This window comes from Zeus faber (assembly GCF_960531495.2).
Source record: "Zeus faber genome assembly, chromosome: 17".
NCBI classification, from domain to species: domain Eukaryota; kingdom Metazoa; phylum Chordata; class Actinopteri; order Zeiformes; family Zeidae; genus Zeus; species Zeus faber.
The window spans coordinates 30,881,377-30,900,300 of NC_137204.1; the positions used below are offsets into that span (position 1 = coordinate 30,881,377).

The 18,924-nt window shown below is 42.6% G+C and overlaps 1 protein-coding gene across 1 annotated transcript; it reads left to right on the top strand.

The window, feature by feature from the left end:
- Nucleotides 1–3,998: 3,998 nt before the first annotated feature.
- Nucleotides 3,999–18,246, top strand: tdgf1 (teratocarcinoma-derived growth factor 1). Its single transcript, XM_080017846.1, has 6 exons — nt 3,999–4,235; nt 6,395–6,432; nt 6,610–6,732; nt 16,241–16,355; nt 16,454–16,563; nt 17,412–18,246. The coding sequence occupies exons 1-6, from the start codon at nt 4,183–4,185 to the stop codon at nt 17,525–17,527; spliced, it is 555 nt and encodes a 184-aa protein (XP_079873972.1). The 5' UTR covers nt 3,999–4,182; the 3' UTR covers nt 17,528–18,246.
- Nucleotides 18,247–18,924: the final 678 nt, after the last annotated feature.

Consider the following 18,924-nt stretch of genomic DNA (forward strand, 5'->3'; position numbering starts at 1 on the left):
TGGAGGAAACACCATGTTTTGGGTGGGGGTCCTTGCAGATTTTACATGGAGGAAACCCCATGTTTTGGGTGGGGGTCCTTGCAGATGTTACATGGAGGAAACCCCATGTTTTGGGTGGGGGTCCTTGCAGATGTTACATGGAGGAAACACCATGTTTTGGGTGGGGGTCCTCGCAGATGTTACATGGAGGAAACACCATGTTTTGGGTGGGGGTCCTTTTGGGTGTGGGTCCTTTCAGATGTTACATGGAGGAAACCCCATATTTTGGGTGGGGGTCCTTACTGAGGAGGAGGGAAGTCCAACCTGCCACAGAAATGTCCAACCCAACCTGCCACCGGAAGTCTAACCTGCCACTGGAAGTCCGACCTGCCATAGGAAGTCTAACCTGACACAGGAAGTCCAACCAGCCGCAGGAAGTCCAACCAGCCGCAGGAAGTCCGACCAGCCGCAGGAAGTCCGACCTGCCGCAGGAAATCCGACCTGCCGCAGGAAATCCAACCTGCTACAGGAAGTAAACCTGCTACAGGAAGTCCAACCTGCCACACAAAGTCTAACCTGCCATGGGAAATCCAACCTGCTACAGGTAGTCCAACCTGCTACAGGTAGTCCAACCTACAGCAAGAAGTCCAACCTACAGCAAGAAGTCCAACCTACAGCAAGAAGTCCAACCTGCTACAGAATATTGAACCCCTAACCCCGGAAGAGGGACTGAACACTGCACCCCAGAAGCAGGACCCCCCGCTCCACCTCAGCCACAAAATGGTCCAGCTCCGCCCTCCCAGGGTCAGCACTGGGACTTCCAGACACCACACCCCATCTCCATGACGCCCAGTTACTTCCTCCCACTGACTGACCCTGTTCTAACCCCAGTCAATAATATTTATATTCCACAATGTTGCGATTTTTTTATATATTTTAAAGGTCCTATATTATTCTCCTTTTCAGCAAGTTAACATAGTTCTCTGAGGTCTTTCAAGTTCTTTGTTGGAAATACCACTCAGATTACGCATTCTAGTCATCCTAACCTACCTCTAGACCAGGGGTGTCCAAACTTTTTCACTGAGGGCCACATACAGAAGAATTCACGAAGGGCGGCGCCGCTCACTAGAGGTGAGGTATAGCACCTCAGCTCTAGTGTATTAAAGTTAGCAAAATCAATCAAATCTAGGTGAATTATGCTTGATAATTGAATATGCTTAAAAAAATCAGCCTACGTCACAGCTTTCCATTAATGACTTTATTTATTTTGTTACAAAATGGTTGTCAGCACATTTGATCTTTTTATGCCCACTACGTAGTTGTTGCCTGTCCTGCCCTACGAATTTGACCTTGTGTTGTACTGTACACTTGACTAATACAACGCTTTGAACTTTTTGAATGATTGTCAAAACAGCAGCCTCAGATTGCTTCTTAGTCAGGATGCTGATCCCCCTTCTCAGCCCTGTATGAAAGGGACAAATAAGTTATTGGGCTTGTTAACACATCAACTAATGTTTGATAGAAAGTGTTATCAACTTTAATTGACTGAATTCATGAAGTAATTGGGCTTATCAACACATGAATACTGTGTCATATTTCAACTCACCCATAATGGGAACAGTGTTGTACTTTGGACTGAAGGACAACTGTAGCTCACAACTAAGTTTGCTGCTTGAGATGTGAAGGACATCACAGAGATGGCTGTCGGCCATTTTTGTTCTCAATCTGCTTTTGTTCAGAGTCAACAGAGGAAATGTTTGCCCTGATATGTATGTTGAGCCCAACAGACTCGCCATTCTTTTGGCGTGGCGCTGATCACACTGCATTTCCATAAGTTCTAACTGCAGACTCTTCTTCTGCATCCACCAGGAAGGGAGTGGAGAACAGCTTCATTTCATTCTCAATCATAGAAAAATTTTGGAAGCGCTGACAGAATTCTGTCATGAGAGATCGCTGCAGCACGGAGCCACGACTTAGCCGGCGCACATCGGAATGGTAGCGTAGGTCCCCATATTCAGCATCGACATCAGATAGGAAAGCTTGAAATTGAAACAATGAAACAATCGAGTAAAAATCAATCAATCAATCAGCTTTAACTGACACTTGATGTTTCAAGTGAGCTGACAAGTCTTCGGTTCGCCGCACAGCTGTGTTTCTGGACACGCTAACTCTTGTTTTGTGGACAAGCTGCTTCGTTGAAGACAACAGCTCCACCTTGTGTTAAAACTAAGAAGTACAAAACAGTCAAGCACCTGTTTCATGTGTGGGCCATATTCCATTCTATTTTTAGAATTTGCTACAGACCCATTCAAAATGGACCACCATAGTTTGGACACCCCTGCTCTCGACCGTCTTGTTCCTCACACGCTGTTTCAGTGTCTGGAGCTTTAAATGAAGCAATAGACACAACTCCCCACGCCCCAGTCCCAACTGGTTGTTGGGGACTGGGGCCGTGCCTCCTTGATACCGTGGTTACAGTGAGTGTTCACGCCCGATGGAAACAACCCATACGGCACAAACGACACATACAGTAAAGTACTGTACATACTGCAAAGCGTGCTCGTCTGCAGAGTTACAGATGGTCCTGAAGCACGTTTACCCGAGGACAACATGCTAATGTTGCTAACCCCTGGTAACACCTGTAACTTTAACTGCAGACCGCCGACATGCTGAACGGGGGCGGAGGTGAAATATCCCCAGTGAGGTCAGTCAACTTTTTGTGAATCGCTATAATATCAGCAGCAAGAAACGCTGTGGGGACAGCACCACCTAGTGTGGATAAGATGGAGTTTATCTTACAGACGTTCAATAACAAACTAATACCGTGCACCTTCCTGTGGATCCTGCAGCGAGTAACGCCAGGAACCTGAGAGAAAACTACATCTAACACATCAACTCAGCGGTTAGCGTTAGTAGGGTTAGGGTTAGCGTTAGCGTTAGTAGGGTTAGCGTTAGCGTTAGTGTTAGTGTTAGTAGGGTTAGGGTTAGCGTCAGCGTTAGTAGGTGCTAAACAGCAGAATTATCTTGAAACACTTACATAGTTTGTAGTTTCTTCACGGAACATTGGTATTAATTCCTCTTTCATTCAACAGATTTGTGCTGGTCTCTGCAGCCTCCAGAGCACTTCCCATCTTTAGCTCCTCCTTGATGCTAGCGGCTCCGGCACCTTCGTAAAGGGAGTTCTCCAGCCTTGGGTGGAGTTACTCAGATGGGGGCTGTCTCGTTCTAATGAGTCACCGACTGTCTATCTATCTATCTGTCTATCTGTCTGTCTATTTATCTATCTATCTATCTGTCTGTCTATTTATCTATCTGTCTATCTGTCTATCTGTCTGTCTATTTATCTGTCTATCTGTCTGTCTATTTATCTATCTATCTATCTGTCTATCTGTCTGTCTATTTATCTATCTATCTGTCTATCTGTCTGTCTATTTATCTATCTATCTGTCTATCTGTCTGTCTATTTATCTATCTATCTATCTGTCTATCTGTCTGTCTATTTATCTATCTATCTATCTGTCTATCTGTCTGTCTATTTATCTATCTATCTGTCTATCTGTCTGTCTATCTATCTATCTATCTATCTGTCTATATGTCTGTCTATTTATCTATCTATCTATCTGTCTATCTGTCTGTCTATTTATCTATCTATCTGTCTATCTGTCTGTCTATCTATCTATCCTTCTATCTATCTATCTGTCTATCTGTCTGTCTGTCTGTCTATCTGTCTCTGTCTGTGTGTGTGTCTGTCTGTCTGTGTGTCTGTCTGTCTGTGTCTGGTTCATTATCATGTTGATTTTTTTTACATGTGAATGATAGTGAGAAGGAGGTGGAGGTCAAGGTGGAGGAGGGGTGTAAGTAGAGGGGTGGAGGAGGGGGAGGAGGGGTGTAAGAAGAGGGGTGGAGGAGGGGGAGGAGGGGTGTAAGAAGAGGGGTGGAGGAGGGGGAGGAGGGGTGTAAGTAGAGGGGTGGAGGAGGGGGAGGAGGGGTGTAAGTAGAGGGGTGGAGGAGGTGGAGGAAGTTGTTTATTATCAGCTGAGCAGTTGCAGAAAGTTTCAGGAGCAGAAAAAACAACGAAACTTTATTCTTTTATTGTTTGTTTTTACTTTGGAGCAAAGTCAGGAGGAAACCGATGTTAAACCGATATTAAATCGATATTAAATCGCTGCTGACGCGGAGCCTCGTTCTGTCCTGATTGAAAAGATGTTTTTTAAAGCAAAGAAATTAACGATCAACTGCCAGGCCGCCATGTTGAGGTCAGTGACGTCATCCCTTCCCTCTTTCATTCTTTTATTTCTATCATTTCGTTCTTTTATTTCTATCATTTCATTCTTTTATTTCTATCATTTCGTTCTTTTATTTCTATCATTTCATTCTTTTATATTTATCATTTCGTTCTTTTATTTCTATCATTTCATTCTTTTATATTTATCATTTCGTTCTTTTATTTCTATCATTTCATTCTTTTATATTTATCATTTCGTTCTTTTATTTCAATCATTTCATTCTTTTATTTTTATCACTTCGTTCTTTTATTTTTATCAATTACTTCTTTTATTTTCAACACTACGTTCTTTTATTTTTATCATTTCGTTCTTTTATTTTTATCACTTCGTTCTTTTATTTCTATCATTTCGTTCTTTTATTTTTATAATTTCATTCTTTTGTTTCTATCATTTCATTCCTGAAGATTCAAGATGTGTATTCATCACAAACATATAGATACTATCACACATATACATACTATCACACATATACATACTATCATACATATACATACTATCATACATACTATCACACATATACATACTATCACACATATACATACTATCATACATATACATACTATCATACATATACATACTATCATACATATACATACTATCATACATATACATACATTCATCATTTCATTCTCTTATTTTTATCATTTCGTTCTTTTATTTTTATCAATTAATTCTTTTATTTTTAACACTCCGTTCTTTTATTTTTATCATTTCGTTCTTTTATTTTTATCACTTCGTTCTTTTATTTCCATCATTTCGTTCTTTTATTTTTATAATTTCATTCTTTTGTTTCTATCATTTCATTCTTTTATTTTTATCACTTCGTTCTTTTATTTTTATCAATTAATTATTTTATTTTTATCATTTCGTTCTTTTATTTCTATCATTTCATTCCTGAAGATTCAAGATGTGTATTCATCACAAACATATACATACTATCACACATATACATACTATCACACATATACATACTATCACACATACACATACTATCATACATACTATCATACATATACATACTATCACACATATACATACTATCACACATATACATACTTTCATACATATACATACATTCATCATTTCATTCTCTTATTTTTATCATTTCATTCTTTTATTTCTATCATTTCATTCTTTTATTTTTATCACTTCGTTCTTTTATTTTTATCAATTAATTCTTTTATTTTTAACACTCTGTTCTTTTATTTTTATCACTTCGTTCTTTTATTTCTATAATTTCGTTCTTTTATTTTTATAATTTCATTCTTTTGTTTCTATCATTTCATTCTTTTATTTTTATCACTTCGTTCTTTTATTTTTTATCAATTAATTATTTTATTTTTATCACTTCGTTCTTTTATTTTTTAAATTTCATTCCTTTATATTTATCATTTAGTTCTTTTATTTTTATCATTTCGTTCTTTTATTTCTATCATTTCATTCCTGAAGATTCAAGATGTGTATTCATCACAAACACATACATACTTTCACACATATACATATTATCACACATATACATACTATCATACATACTATCATACATATACATACTTTCATACATACAGATACATACATTCATCATTTCATTCTTTTATTTCTATCATTTCATTCTTTTATTTTTATCACTTCATTCTTTTATTTTTATCATTTCATTCTTTTATTTCTGTCATTTCATTCTTTTATTTTTATCACTTCGTTATTTTATTTCTATCATTTCATTCTTTTATTTTTATCACTTTGTTCTTTTATTTTTATCATTTCAATCTTTTATTTTTATCATTTCAATCTTTTATTTTTATCACTTCGTTCTTTTATTTTTATCATTTCAATCTTTTATTTTTATCATTTCAATCTTTTATTTTTATCATTTCAATCTTTTATTTTTATCATTTCGTTCTTTTATTTCTATCATTTCATTCTTTTATTTTTATCATTTCATTCTTTTGTCATATGTATGTAACATGCAGGTAACATGCAGGTAACATGCAGGTAACATGCAGGTAATATGTATGTAATATGTATGTAACATGCAGGTAATATGTATGTAATATGTATGTAACATGCAGGTAACATGCAGGTAACATGCAGGTAATATGTATGTAATATGTATGTTCCTCCTCTGACCGCAGCGTGTTGCTGTTTGCAGCCGCCCTGGAACCCTCTGCAGGTAACATCTCAACCTATGTCGACTTGAACGTGTGAAGTACTCACTGAAGTACACGTTGACTTAGTGTTTTTATTACTTTCTAAGTGACCACATTAAACATGTCTTGTCCGTTCATTTAAATACTGTGTGTGTGCTAATGCTAACAGCTAGCATGGCTAACAGCGCTGTCTCTTCCAGGCTGCGCTGCTGAAGGCTGTGCTAACAGGCCGTTAGCATCGTCGTCCTCCCGTGACCTCAGACAGTTTGGGGGAGACAGGAAGCAGCGGCACGCTGCGCTGCCTTTCATCGGCCTGACAGGAAGTAAGTGGGCGGGGCCCGAGATAAGCAGGAAGTGGAATGAAACACGTTGGAAGCTCTGAGCAAACTGTCACAACGTTCAGATCCTGAAACATCATTACTTCTGCAGTGAACCCGCAGCCATGTTGTTTCTGTGTGAGCATGTAAGGCACTGGAGGAGGTGGAGAATAGAAGGAGGAGGTGGAGATTCAGGATGGTTCTCACTGCTTTGTGTCGTCTGGTCGTTTGTTTTAAAAGTTTGGTCCCAAGTTTGTCAGACAAACAGGAAGATGGAGGAGGAGGAGGAGGAGGAGGAGGGTGGAGGGGGGGGGGAATGAAGGGTGAAGTGGAGGTGGAGGGGGATGGAGAAGGGTCCTGGACGGCGTCAACGACTGATAACGGTAGGGGGGGGCCCAGCAGGGCCCTGATAACCCTCCACCTCCCCCTCCACCTCTTTGTCTCTGCCACCTCTTTCTCTCTCCTCCACTCCCCTCCCCCTCCACCTCTCCCTCTTTCTCTCTCCTCCACCCCCCTTACCTCCACCTCTTTCTCTCTTTCTCTTTTCAGACTCAAATCCTCTTTTCCGGGTGGGGGGTTCTTGAAACTGGTTCCACCCTGCCTGTACTCTCTTCTCCACCCACTCCACCCTGCCTGTACTACTGCAGACCTTACTACTGTCTGACTGCCCTCATACATATCCTGTACCACTCTTACCTACTTCTCTGCCACCCCCAACTTCCTCACGCAATACCACACTTCCTCTCTCCTATACCCTATCATACGCTTTCTATAAATCCACAAAGTCGCAGTGCAACTCCCTCTGTCCTTCCCTGTACTTTTCCATCAGTGTTCTTAAAACAAACATGTCATCTGTAGTACTCTTTCCTGGCATGAAGCCATACTGCTGCTCGCTGATCCCCACCGCTCCTCTTAACCTGGCCTCCACTACCCTTTCCCATAGCTTTCAAGATTCAAGATTTTTATTTGTCACATACATATACATACTTCCATACATATATGCAGTGAAATGTAATGCAACGCACCCGGTGATAGCACACAAGAAGTCCTAGGAAAAAGTACAAAAATAAAATAAAATAAAAAGTAGAAAATTCCTTTCTAATAGACCGACTAACTGACTCCTAAAACGTAATACAGTAAGTGGAATACTTATAGAATAAGATAAAAAATATATAGAATAAAATACAATAAAAAATAAATTGAAATAAAATGGAATAGATAGAAGGAATATGCCTATGTATATACAGATATGTGCATTTAAAGTGGCATGTGAATTAAAGTGGCATGTGAATGTGAATAGTGTGAGGTAGTGTTTGGGATAATACAGCACAGTATACAACAGTACGGCACAGCAATACGGCATCACGAACAACCCTGAACAGTGATACAGTATGCGGTACAGTATGCTACATACAGTACAGTAGGTAGTGGAGCCTAGTGCATGGCTCAGTTAGGACCCCTGGTGAGGTCAGCGTTGACAGTTCTGATGGCTTGAGGGAAGAAACTCCGTCTCAGTCTCTCTGTTCTCGCTGCGTGACTGCGGAGGCGCTTGCCTGACGCAGCAGCTGAAACAGTCCGTTGTTGGGGTGATGAGGATCCTTCATGATGCTGCAGCTCTGCTACTACACCTCCTGGTGTATAACTCCTGCAAGGGGGGGAGGGTAGTTCCAGTGGTACGTTCAGCTGAACGCACCACCCTCTGCAGGGCCCGCCTGTCCTGGGCAGTACAGTTCCCAAACCAGGCAGTGATGTTGCCTGTCAGGATGCTCTCCACTGCTCCAGAGTAGAAGGACTTGAGGATCCTCACCGAGACCCGGAATTTCCTCAGCTGCCTGAGGTGGTAGAGACGCTGCCTCGCCTTTCTCACCAGAGTGTCTGTATGAACAGTCCATGTTAAGTCCTCTGTGATGTGGACTCCCAGATATCTGAAGCTGCTCACCCTATCGACAGAAGTCCCATTAATCCACAACGGCGCGTGCGTCCTCGATTGTGATCCACGCCTAAAGTCCACAATCAGCTCCTTGGTTTTGCTGACGTTCAGGTGGAGGCTGTTGTCCTGGCACCAGAGTGACAGGTCAGCCACCTCCTCGCGGTAGGCCTTCTCATCGCAGTCGGTGATCAGGCCCACGACCACGGTGTCGTCAGCAAACTTGATGATGGTGTTGGAGCTGGACCTGGCCACACAGTCGTGTGTGTACAGGGAGTACAGTAGGGGGCTGAGGACGCAGCCCTGGGGGGATCCTGTATTCAGGGTGAGGGAGCTTGACATGTACTTCCCCACCTTGACCACCTGGGGGCGGCCTGTGAGGAAGTCCAGGATCCAGGTGCACAGCGGAGCATTCAATCCTAGCTCCAACAACTTGACAGCCAGTCTGGTGGGGACTATGGTGTTGAAAGCTTCAGCCACAGCTTCATGCTGTGGCTGATCAACTTTATTCCCCTGTAGTAACTACAGCTCTGTACGTCTCCCTTATTCTTGAAGATGGTACCAGTACACTTCTTCTCCACTCCTCCGGCATCCTCTCCCTTTCCAGGGTGGTGTTAAACATCTGGTTAGGAACACCACTGCCACCTCACCTAAAAATGTCCATGCTTCCCCAGGTTTGTCACCTGGGCCAACTGCCTTTCCACTCTTCATCTTCTTTAATGCTGTTCTCACCTCATCCTTGCTCATTTGCTGCACTTATTGCTCCACTATCCCCACATCATCCACTCTTCTCTCCCACTCATTTTCTTCATTCATCAGCTCCTCAAAGTACTCCTTCCACCTTCTCAACACACTCTCCTCACTAGTCAGCACATTCCCATCAGTATCCTTCATCACCCTTAACCTGCTGTACATCCTTCCCAGCTTGGGCCCTTTGTCTTGCCAATCGGTACAAGTACTTTTCTCCTTCCTTACTGTCCAACCTCTCATACAACTCGTCGTACGCCTTTTCCTTTTCCTTTGCCACTTCTCTCTTCGCCTTGCACGGCATCAGCTTGTACTCCTGTTACTTTCTTCATCTCTGACTTTCCCATTTCTTCTTCGTCAACCTCTTCTGCTCTATGCTCTCCTGTACTTCTTCATTCCACCACCAAGAGTCCTTGTCTTCCTTCCTCTTCCCACATTTACATTTACATTTACATTTAGTCATTTAGCAGACGCTTTTATCCAAAGCGACTTACAAGGGAGAATAACATTCAGCTACATTGCGACAGAGATTAGTGTAATAACAACATTGGTGTAACAATAAATACTGCAAGGTGGTGCTAAGTAATTGTAGGTTAGGACAGGAGGTACTCACTGAAGAGCTGGGTCTTCAGATGCTTCTTAAAGACAGAGAGGGAGGTCCCCGCTCTGGTCATTTTTGGCAGCTCGTTCCACCAACGTGGAACTACAAATGAGAATAGCCTGGATTGCCGTGGCTGTATGGCCGGCAGAGCCAGGCCACGCTCATTTGACGAGCGCAGCATCCGGGGGGCAACATGTGCTCTTACAAGAGCACTTAAGTAGGTGGGAGCATTCCCAGCAATCACTCTGTAGGCCAGCATAAGAGACTTGAACTTGATGCGGGCGGCTACAGGTAACCAGTGGAGCTCGATGAGCAGCGGAGTGACATGTGCCCTCTTTGGCTGGTTGAACACCAGTCGCGCCGCCGCATTCTGTATCATCTGAAGTGGCTTCACCGCACAGGCCTCAAGCCTGTTAAGAGAGCGTTGCAGTAGTCGAGACGGGACATCACCAAGGTTTGTACCAGCAGTTGAGTGGCATATTGGGTCAGGTACGGCCTGACTTTTCGGATGTTGAGTAGTGCGAAGCGGCAGGACCGGGAGACGGCGGCAACATGGTCCGAGAATGTCAGTTGGTCATCAATAATGACACCAAGATTCCTTGCAGCCTTGGTAGGAACAAGAGATAGAGAGTCGATTTTAATATCAATGTTGTGATAAATACCTTGTTTGGCCGGGAAGACCAGCAGTTCCGTTTTCGCCAGATTTAGTTGAAGATGATAATCCTTCATCCATGTGGATATGTCAGCGAGACAATCCGAGATCCGCGTCGAGACAGTAGGGTCGTCGGGCGGGAAGGACAGATAGAGTTGAGTATCATCCGCATAGCAGTGATATGAAAAGCCATGTGAGCGGATGATCGGGCCCAGTGAGGTGGTGTATATGGCAAAGAGGAGGGGTCCTAGCACCGAGCCTTGGGGCACACCTGTGGTGAGGTTGTGAGGCACAGACAGCTGGCCTCGCCATGTCACACTGAACGAGCGCCCAGTAAGGTAAGATTCGAACCAGGAAAGTGCACTGCCCGTTATGCCCATGCTTGAGAGTATGGACAGGAGTATGCAATGATTGACAGTGTCAAAAGCAGCTGATAAGTCTAGCAGAATGAGAACCCAGGATTTGGCAGCAGCTCTAGCAGTTTTTAAGGCCTCTGTCACAGACAACAGGGCTGTTTCGGTGGAGTGACCACTTTTGAAGCCAGATTGAAGTGTATCAAGAAGGTTGTTTCTTGACAGGTACTCTGTAACCTGTCTAGAGACCGCCCTCTCTAAGGTTTTGGAAAGGAATGGTAGGAGAGAGACCGGCCGATAGTTTCCTACTTGATTGGGATCGAGTGAGGGTTTTTTGAGCAGTGGTGCGACCCGAGCCGCTTTGAAAGCGGAAGGGAAAGTGCCGGAAGTTAGGGAAGAATTAATCACATGTGTGATTGCCGGGGTGATAGTCGGTGATATGGCTTGAAGGAGGTTGGATGGGATCGGATCTAGCGGACAGGTAGTAGGACGGCTACATGTTAGTAGTTTAGATACCTCACTTTCAGCGAGGGGGGTGAAACCAGGGAACGATGAGCCTAGGGCTGGAGAAGACAGGTTGTGAGTAAGTTGTTTAGTGAATTGGCTGCTGATGGCTGCCACTTTGTTAGTAAAAAAGGAGGCAAGGCAGTCAGCAGTGAGGTTAGTAGCTGGGGGAGGTGGTGGAGGGTAAAGCAGAGACTTGAAGGTGGCGAATAACTTACGTGTGTCTGTGGCACCGTTGATCCTATCGTTGAAGAAGGCCTTCTTGGCCTCATGATACAGTGAGTACCTTCTTGGCCGTCTCCCTCACCACTTCTACAGATGTTTCCCAGTCATCTGGTAACCCTTCATTTCCACCTATTGCCTAAAGTGCATGCAACACTCCTCCTTTTTCCACTTCCACCATTTTATCTTTGGCTCTTCTTTCACTCTCTTCCTCTTCTTGGCCTCCAGAGTCATCCTACAGACCACCATCCCATGCTGCCTAGCAACACACTCCCCTACCACCACATTGCAGTCACTAATCTCTGTCAGATTGCACCTCCTGCAAAAGATGTAGTCTACCTGTGTGCACCTTCCTCCACTCTTGTATGTCACCCTGTGTTCCTCCCTCTTCTTGAAATACGTATTCACAACAGCCAATTCCATCCTTTTGGTGAAATCCACCATCTGTCCTTCCACCTTCCTCTCCTTGACACCATACCTTCCCGTCACCTTCTCGTCACCTATGTCTCTGGTCCTTGGCCAACATTCCCATTGAGATCTGCTCCAACGACCATTCTCTCTCCCTTGGGGACGCTCTCCACCACTACATCCAACTCACTAAAGAATTATTCTTTCTCTTCCATCTCACACCCAACTTGGGGAGCGTATGCACTGACCACATTCATTATCGCCCCATCAATGTCCAGCTTCATGCTCATCACTCTGTCCCACACTCTGGTCACCTCCAAAACACTCTTGACATATTCTTCCTTCAACACCATCCCTACCCCGTTTCTCCTGCCATCCACTCCATGGTAGAACAGTTTGTACCTGGCTGTGATACTCCTGGTCTTACTCCCCTTCCACCTGATCTCTTGTACACATAGTACATCTACCTTCCTTCTCTCCATCATGTCAGCCAGCTCTCTCTCTTTTACCCTTCACAGTGCCAACGTTCAAAGTTCCTTCTCTCAACTCTACTCTGCTTCCCTTCTTCCTCTCCTGCTGTCTCCAGACACGCATTCCCCCTCTTCTTCTTCTTCTTCTTCTTGGGCCCAGTAGCACAATTTCCGCTGGCACCCTGTTAGCTAACGACACCGGTGGTGGTGGTTGTTAACCCGGGCCTCCACCCATCCGGTATGGAAATCTGATTTGTGGTCATCAGGTTTGATTTGCATGGTTTTTACGCTGGATGTCCTTCCTGACGCAACCCTCTCTATTCATCCGGGCTTGGGACCGGCACTGATGAGACACTGGCTTGTGCACCCCTAGTGGTTAGATTAAGAATAAATATAATAATAATAATAATAATAATAATAATAACAACAAATATAACAACAATAATAAATATAATTCGAATTAATATAATAAATATAACAATAATAATAATAGATAACAATAATGGTGAATATAATAATAAATATAACAATAATACATATCATAATAAATATAGCCGCAAGGCAGCAATGGAGCGGGTTCCACTGAATGACAAGGAATAAAGGAAAGAAGCGACATTGTGCACAGTACGTCCAGCTCCACATGTGTAAAACCTTCTCGACATCCACCTGGTGCAGCAACCAGACTGAAGGTGTTTATTATAGTGGTCACCTTGGGTCAAGAGGTTCTGTTTTGTGCCTCTGAAGTTATTACAAACTAACTATGTTAAGAGGTATTCCGTGGGCCTGCCCTGCATATCTGGTGTAATTTTGATGTACCGTTCTTCAGAAGAAGGTTTTTCAAAAAATTCAAAATGGTGGAAAACAATGATTACATTACATTACATTTAGCAGACGCTTTTATCCAAAGCGACTTACAATTGTTCAAACACCGACGGATGCAGCCATCAGGAGCAATTAGGGGTTAAGTGTCTTGCTCAAGGACACTACAGCATGCTAGCAGGAGGAGCCTGGGATTGAACCAGCAACCTTTGGATCACTAGACCACCAGCTCTGCCGCCATATGTGTATCAAGTTTTACTTTGCTGAGACAACCGTGGTGGCAGCAATGAGCCTTTGACTCACAATGCATGTCATAGTGCCCCCTATGGGCCAATCAGTGCCATTGTTGGTGTCGCGGTTATGTGACACCTGGACTATAGGTGTGCCGAAACAGACAAAAAGTTACCAAAGTATATGAGTTATTGGACAAAATAAAGTAGAAGAATAAATAATAATAATAGGAATTCCAGCAATTACAATAGGTTTCCCTGCTTCACAGTGGATCCCTCCATAATAATAATAATAATAATAATAACATTAATAATAACAACAATAATAATTATAATACAGCAACACACAGGGTCCATCGTATAAGTTTCAGGTAAGTATTACCGTTTTCTTGATATTTTAGTTCAATGCATCACAATTTACAGAAGGTACAAACATCAAACATGGTGGAGTTACGTACATGTATATTTCATTAGAATGTTGTACCTGACCTTCAGACTGACCAGGACATATAAACATCTCGTAGTTACATCCACGTCATTTTGTGAATATAACGTTTATGGTATTACATAACAGTATGTATAACGTATAGAATGAAACAGTTCCAGTTCAACCAGGCATCGAACATTTATTTTATTTAATGATTTTGACATTGAGTATGAGATGGAAAACAGATTAATTAGTTCAATAAACGACAAAACAAGTCAGATAATTGTTTTACTAAACAGTTGTGCAAAACGGCTGGACAAAATAAGTAAAAATATAACAGTATTTCTAAAGATAACATGTCAAAGGATTAATATTATTAAAATGTCAATCTTAAGAAAATAATATCAATGAGAAATATAAAAATTTAATACAACTGTCAAAGTGAACAGTGTTTATCAACATTGTGTTATGTGTCATTTTTTAACGAAAGAAAACAATGTTTAGAAAGGGAATTTTTATAACGTAGTTATAGGACAATGTTGATACATGACATTTACTCCCAAAAGAGTATTTTATGTTCACAGTTTTATGATCACAGTGTAATTAACGTATTTCTTTTGCAATGTTAATTTCAGTTTTTTACTTGGATTACATTTTCAATCAGTTAAGTTTCCATGAAATACGACAAATGTTGTGGTATTTGTGAGTAATTACCATTGCACGGCTTTTATTTTTCTGACACCTTGCTGGATCTTGAGCGCATCACTCAGTCGCACATTTCAGTGTTTTTAAGGGACGCTCTGACGAGATTTTAAGGATTCGTTTTTATTGTATATTCATGAATCCAGCAAAGTAATGTGAAGCCAAGAGATAAAATATCAATGTAACAGATGTACTGACATCTACCAGGTGAGAAGTTATATAAATATACACGTAAATACATAGTTTGGTAACGTCTGAACACTACAGTGACCGAGTCCACGCCCACACTGGACACGGTCCAACTGGACATTCTCAATCACAACCTGTACGTTTATAATAATTAATATGATGATGACATAAAGCGTCTTGCTGTAAATATCTCCTTAATTTTAGAACCAGATGTGTGATGTATCAGTTAAATATATTTTGGTCAAAGTTGTTTGGTTTTTCATTAATATCTGCTCCGTATGTCGATTCATTCGGATGAAAGTTCAACCACTATGTTTGTGACATCATAGTTCAAACAAGACATAAACCATATTGGTGTGTTATGCAGAAGTTGGTTTTCCAGGTAGTTTTAGGCTTCAACATTCAGAGAATCTTATAATACTAATACTAATAATAGTGATTATTTGTCATGAACAATAGCAATAGGGGGCTGGACCCTCATGACAATATTATGAATGATAATCAACTAGTTTCATAATCCACTGAAATTGAAATATCGTATTTCCTGAACTGCAGAGGGTACCAGGCCTTTATTGGGAGCAGGCTTATATTTGAGGCAGGCTTTTGTCTAATCCCCTCTTTAAGTATATTTGATCATATTTTAGTATGAATTTAAAATCAAATTCTGGGTGCTTTGCAAACACATGTATGGTGAAAAAAGAGGGCGCTTGTAGCTACCCTCAAAGTCATACTTGGTAACGTATAGGGGTATCACAGTTTTCCTTGAAGTTCACCTTGAAGGCACCACACCCTCCTTGATGCGCTCAGGGCGGGGCTACTGCCCCACAAAGTGATCTGCAACGTGCCTCACAGCGACAGGAAATTGATTAAATTCAATATATCTACATAAAAACACTGTTTTTATTTGCTTTGTTTGGGGGCGGAGCCGTGCATCGGTACAGCGCCGCAGCTCCAATCAGGTTTGCCCCGCTCTGTGTTTGAGGCAAGCTTGTGTGTTTTTTGTGTGGACCCCGCCGCCGGCGCTTCCAGGCCTGGTTTTATTTGAGGGAAGTGGTAACTGATCTCTACCTTTTTATTCCTTGATTTCACAAAAGAAAATCAAACCTTCTGATCAATATTTCAAGATTCTAATTAAATAATAATAATTATTGTTGTTGTTGTTATTAATAATAATTAATTTTTAAAGTGAGATGACATTTAGTAGATTCATTATTTTCATTACTATTCACGATGAACGTTTTTTGACATGAATTCTCTCCTCAGGTGCAGAGCAGAGCAGGATGTGTTGTGAAAATGGCGGCACGTGTATCCTGGGTAGTTTCTGTGCCTGCCCCGCCCACTTCAGCGGGCGGCGCTGCGAGTTCGACGAGCGAATCAGGTAAGAGGATGAGCTAGGAGACAGTGTAGGGTCTAGGAGACGGTGTAGGATCTAGGAGACCCTTCAACCTTCCTTGCTTCCTTCCTTCCTTGCTGCAGGAGCTGTGGTGTCATCCCGTACGGGCAGTGGGTGAGGAAGGGCTGCTCCTACTGCCGCTGCGGCTACGGTGTCCTGCACTGCTTCCAGCACGTCTTCCACCGGGACTGCGGTGCGCTACTTCCTTAGCAACAGGCTAACTTCCTTAGCAATGATGCTACTTCCTAAGCAACAGGCTAATGTCTTTCGCGACAAGGCTACTTCCTTAGCAACAGGCTAACATCCATAGCAACAAGGCCATTTCCTTAGCAACAGGCTAACTTCCTTACCAACAGGCTAACGTTCTTAGCTACCGGCTAATTTCCTTAGTGATGACGCTACTTCCTAAGCAACAGGCTAACTTCCTTATCAATGAGGCTACTTCCTTAGCAACCGGCTAATTTCCTTAGTGATGGCACTACTTCTTAAGCAACGGGCTAACTTCCTTAGCAACGATGCTACTTCCTAAGCAACAGGCTAACGTCTTTCACGACAATACTACTTCCTTGGCAACAGGCTAACATCCTTAGCAACAAGGCTACTTCCTTGGCAACAGGCTAACTTCCTTAGCAACGATATTACTTCCTAAGGAACGGGCTAACGTCCTTAGCAATGAGGCTAACTTTCTTAGCAACCGGCAAATTTCCTTAGTGATGATGCTACTTCCTAAGCAACAGGCTAACTTCCTTATCAACGAGGCTACTTCCTTAGCGACAGGCTAACTGCCTTCGCGATGAGGCTTACTTCCTTCACAACCGGCGAACTTCTTTAGCAATGAGGCTACTTCCTTAACAACTGTATATTTCTGATGGTGAATGATAAAATTCCACTTCTCATTATGAAATGCATTTTTATAATAATTAAAACGATTTTAAAACGTTTTAAAAATTACTTTTCAAATCATTTTGACATTTTTCAAATTTTATCTAAAGATTGTATCAAAAAATGAAACTTAACAAAAACATTTTCCAATTTCTTCAGACGATTCAGACGAGGTGCGCTGGTTCCAATCGTCAGGATTCCCAATTAATCCCACAACATTCCACGTCCTGTTTCCTGCGGCGCTACTTCCCGTTTTCCTGCCCCACTTCCTGTAAGGGAGGGGGACAACATGCCCCCTGTCGCCAAAGATGAGGGAGAAGATATTTTGCAGAGCGGCAACTCGCAAAGATTCTGGACTTTGACCTTTTTGGGGGGAGAAAAAAAATAAATCTGAAAACTGCAGAAAAGTAACTTCAGCAGCGTCATAGTAACTTAAGTTACTTCCTCCTTAAAATTGAAAAGTAATTTCTTCCAAATCTGGACTCACATTTTAAATGAAAAGTTAAGAAAGTATGTTTTGCATTGAAAGCTCATGAAGGTAACTACCCCCAAAGTAACTTTTAGTAACTCTTTCTCACTTTTGAGGGGAAATTTAAGCTGAAAAAGTAACGTCAAGTAACTTTCTCCAATTTCAGTCAAATATCAAAATCAGTCAAGTCAAAATCAGTCAAGTCAAGCTAAAGTTACTTTTGAAAAGTATTTTAAAGCTTCCTCCAAATTTTGAATAAAAGTTTAGCCTAAAAGTAACCAAAGTAACTTACTCCAATTTCAGCTGAAAAGTAACTTCCATTACATTGAAAAGTAACTGAAGTAACTTTTAAGAATCAAATTTGAGTTAAAGTAATTTGCAAACGTGTTGAAATTTGAAATGTTTTACTTTTTGATGGACTTTTTTTTATTTGTTGTAGAAATTAAATCTGTCACTGTTTTAAAAATGTATTTTTAAATGAAGCGGTTTGATTCCCATTTTCAACCTGCAGCTCCTTTACCTCTGTTGTCCCGGCGGGGGCCCTGCGTCAAGGCGGGGGCCCTGCGTCAAGGCGGGGGCCCTGCGTCAAGGCGGGGGCCCTGCGTCAAGGCGGGGGCCCTGCGTCAAGGCGGGGCCCTGCGTCAAGGCGGGGCCCTGCGTCAAGGCGGGGCCCTGCGTCAAGGCGGGGCCCTGCGTCAAGGCGGGGGCCCTGCGTCAAGGCGGGGCCCTGCGTCAAGGCGGGGCCCTGCGTCAAGGCGGGGGCCCTGCGTCAAGGCGGGGGCCCTGCGTCAAGGCGGGGGCCCTGCGTCAAGGCGGGGGCCCTGCGTCAAGGCGGGGGCCCTGCGTCCTCCATCCTCCTAATAAAGTGTAAGGGTGAAAGGCTGCACCTTGTGGACGTAGCTACGCAGTAGAAGCCTCTGTTCTTCGTCAGTCCACAGCTCCCACACCCATAGACCTACACACACTACAACACACACACACACTACAACACACACACACACACACACTACAACACACACACTACAACACACACACTACAACACACACACTACAACACACACACACGACTAAACACACACACACTACAACACACACACACTACTAAACACACACACTACAACACACACACTACAATACACACACACTACAACACACACACACTACAACACACACTACAACACACACACACACTACAACACACAC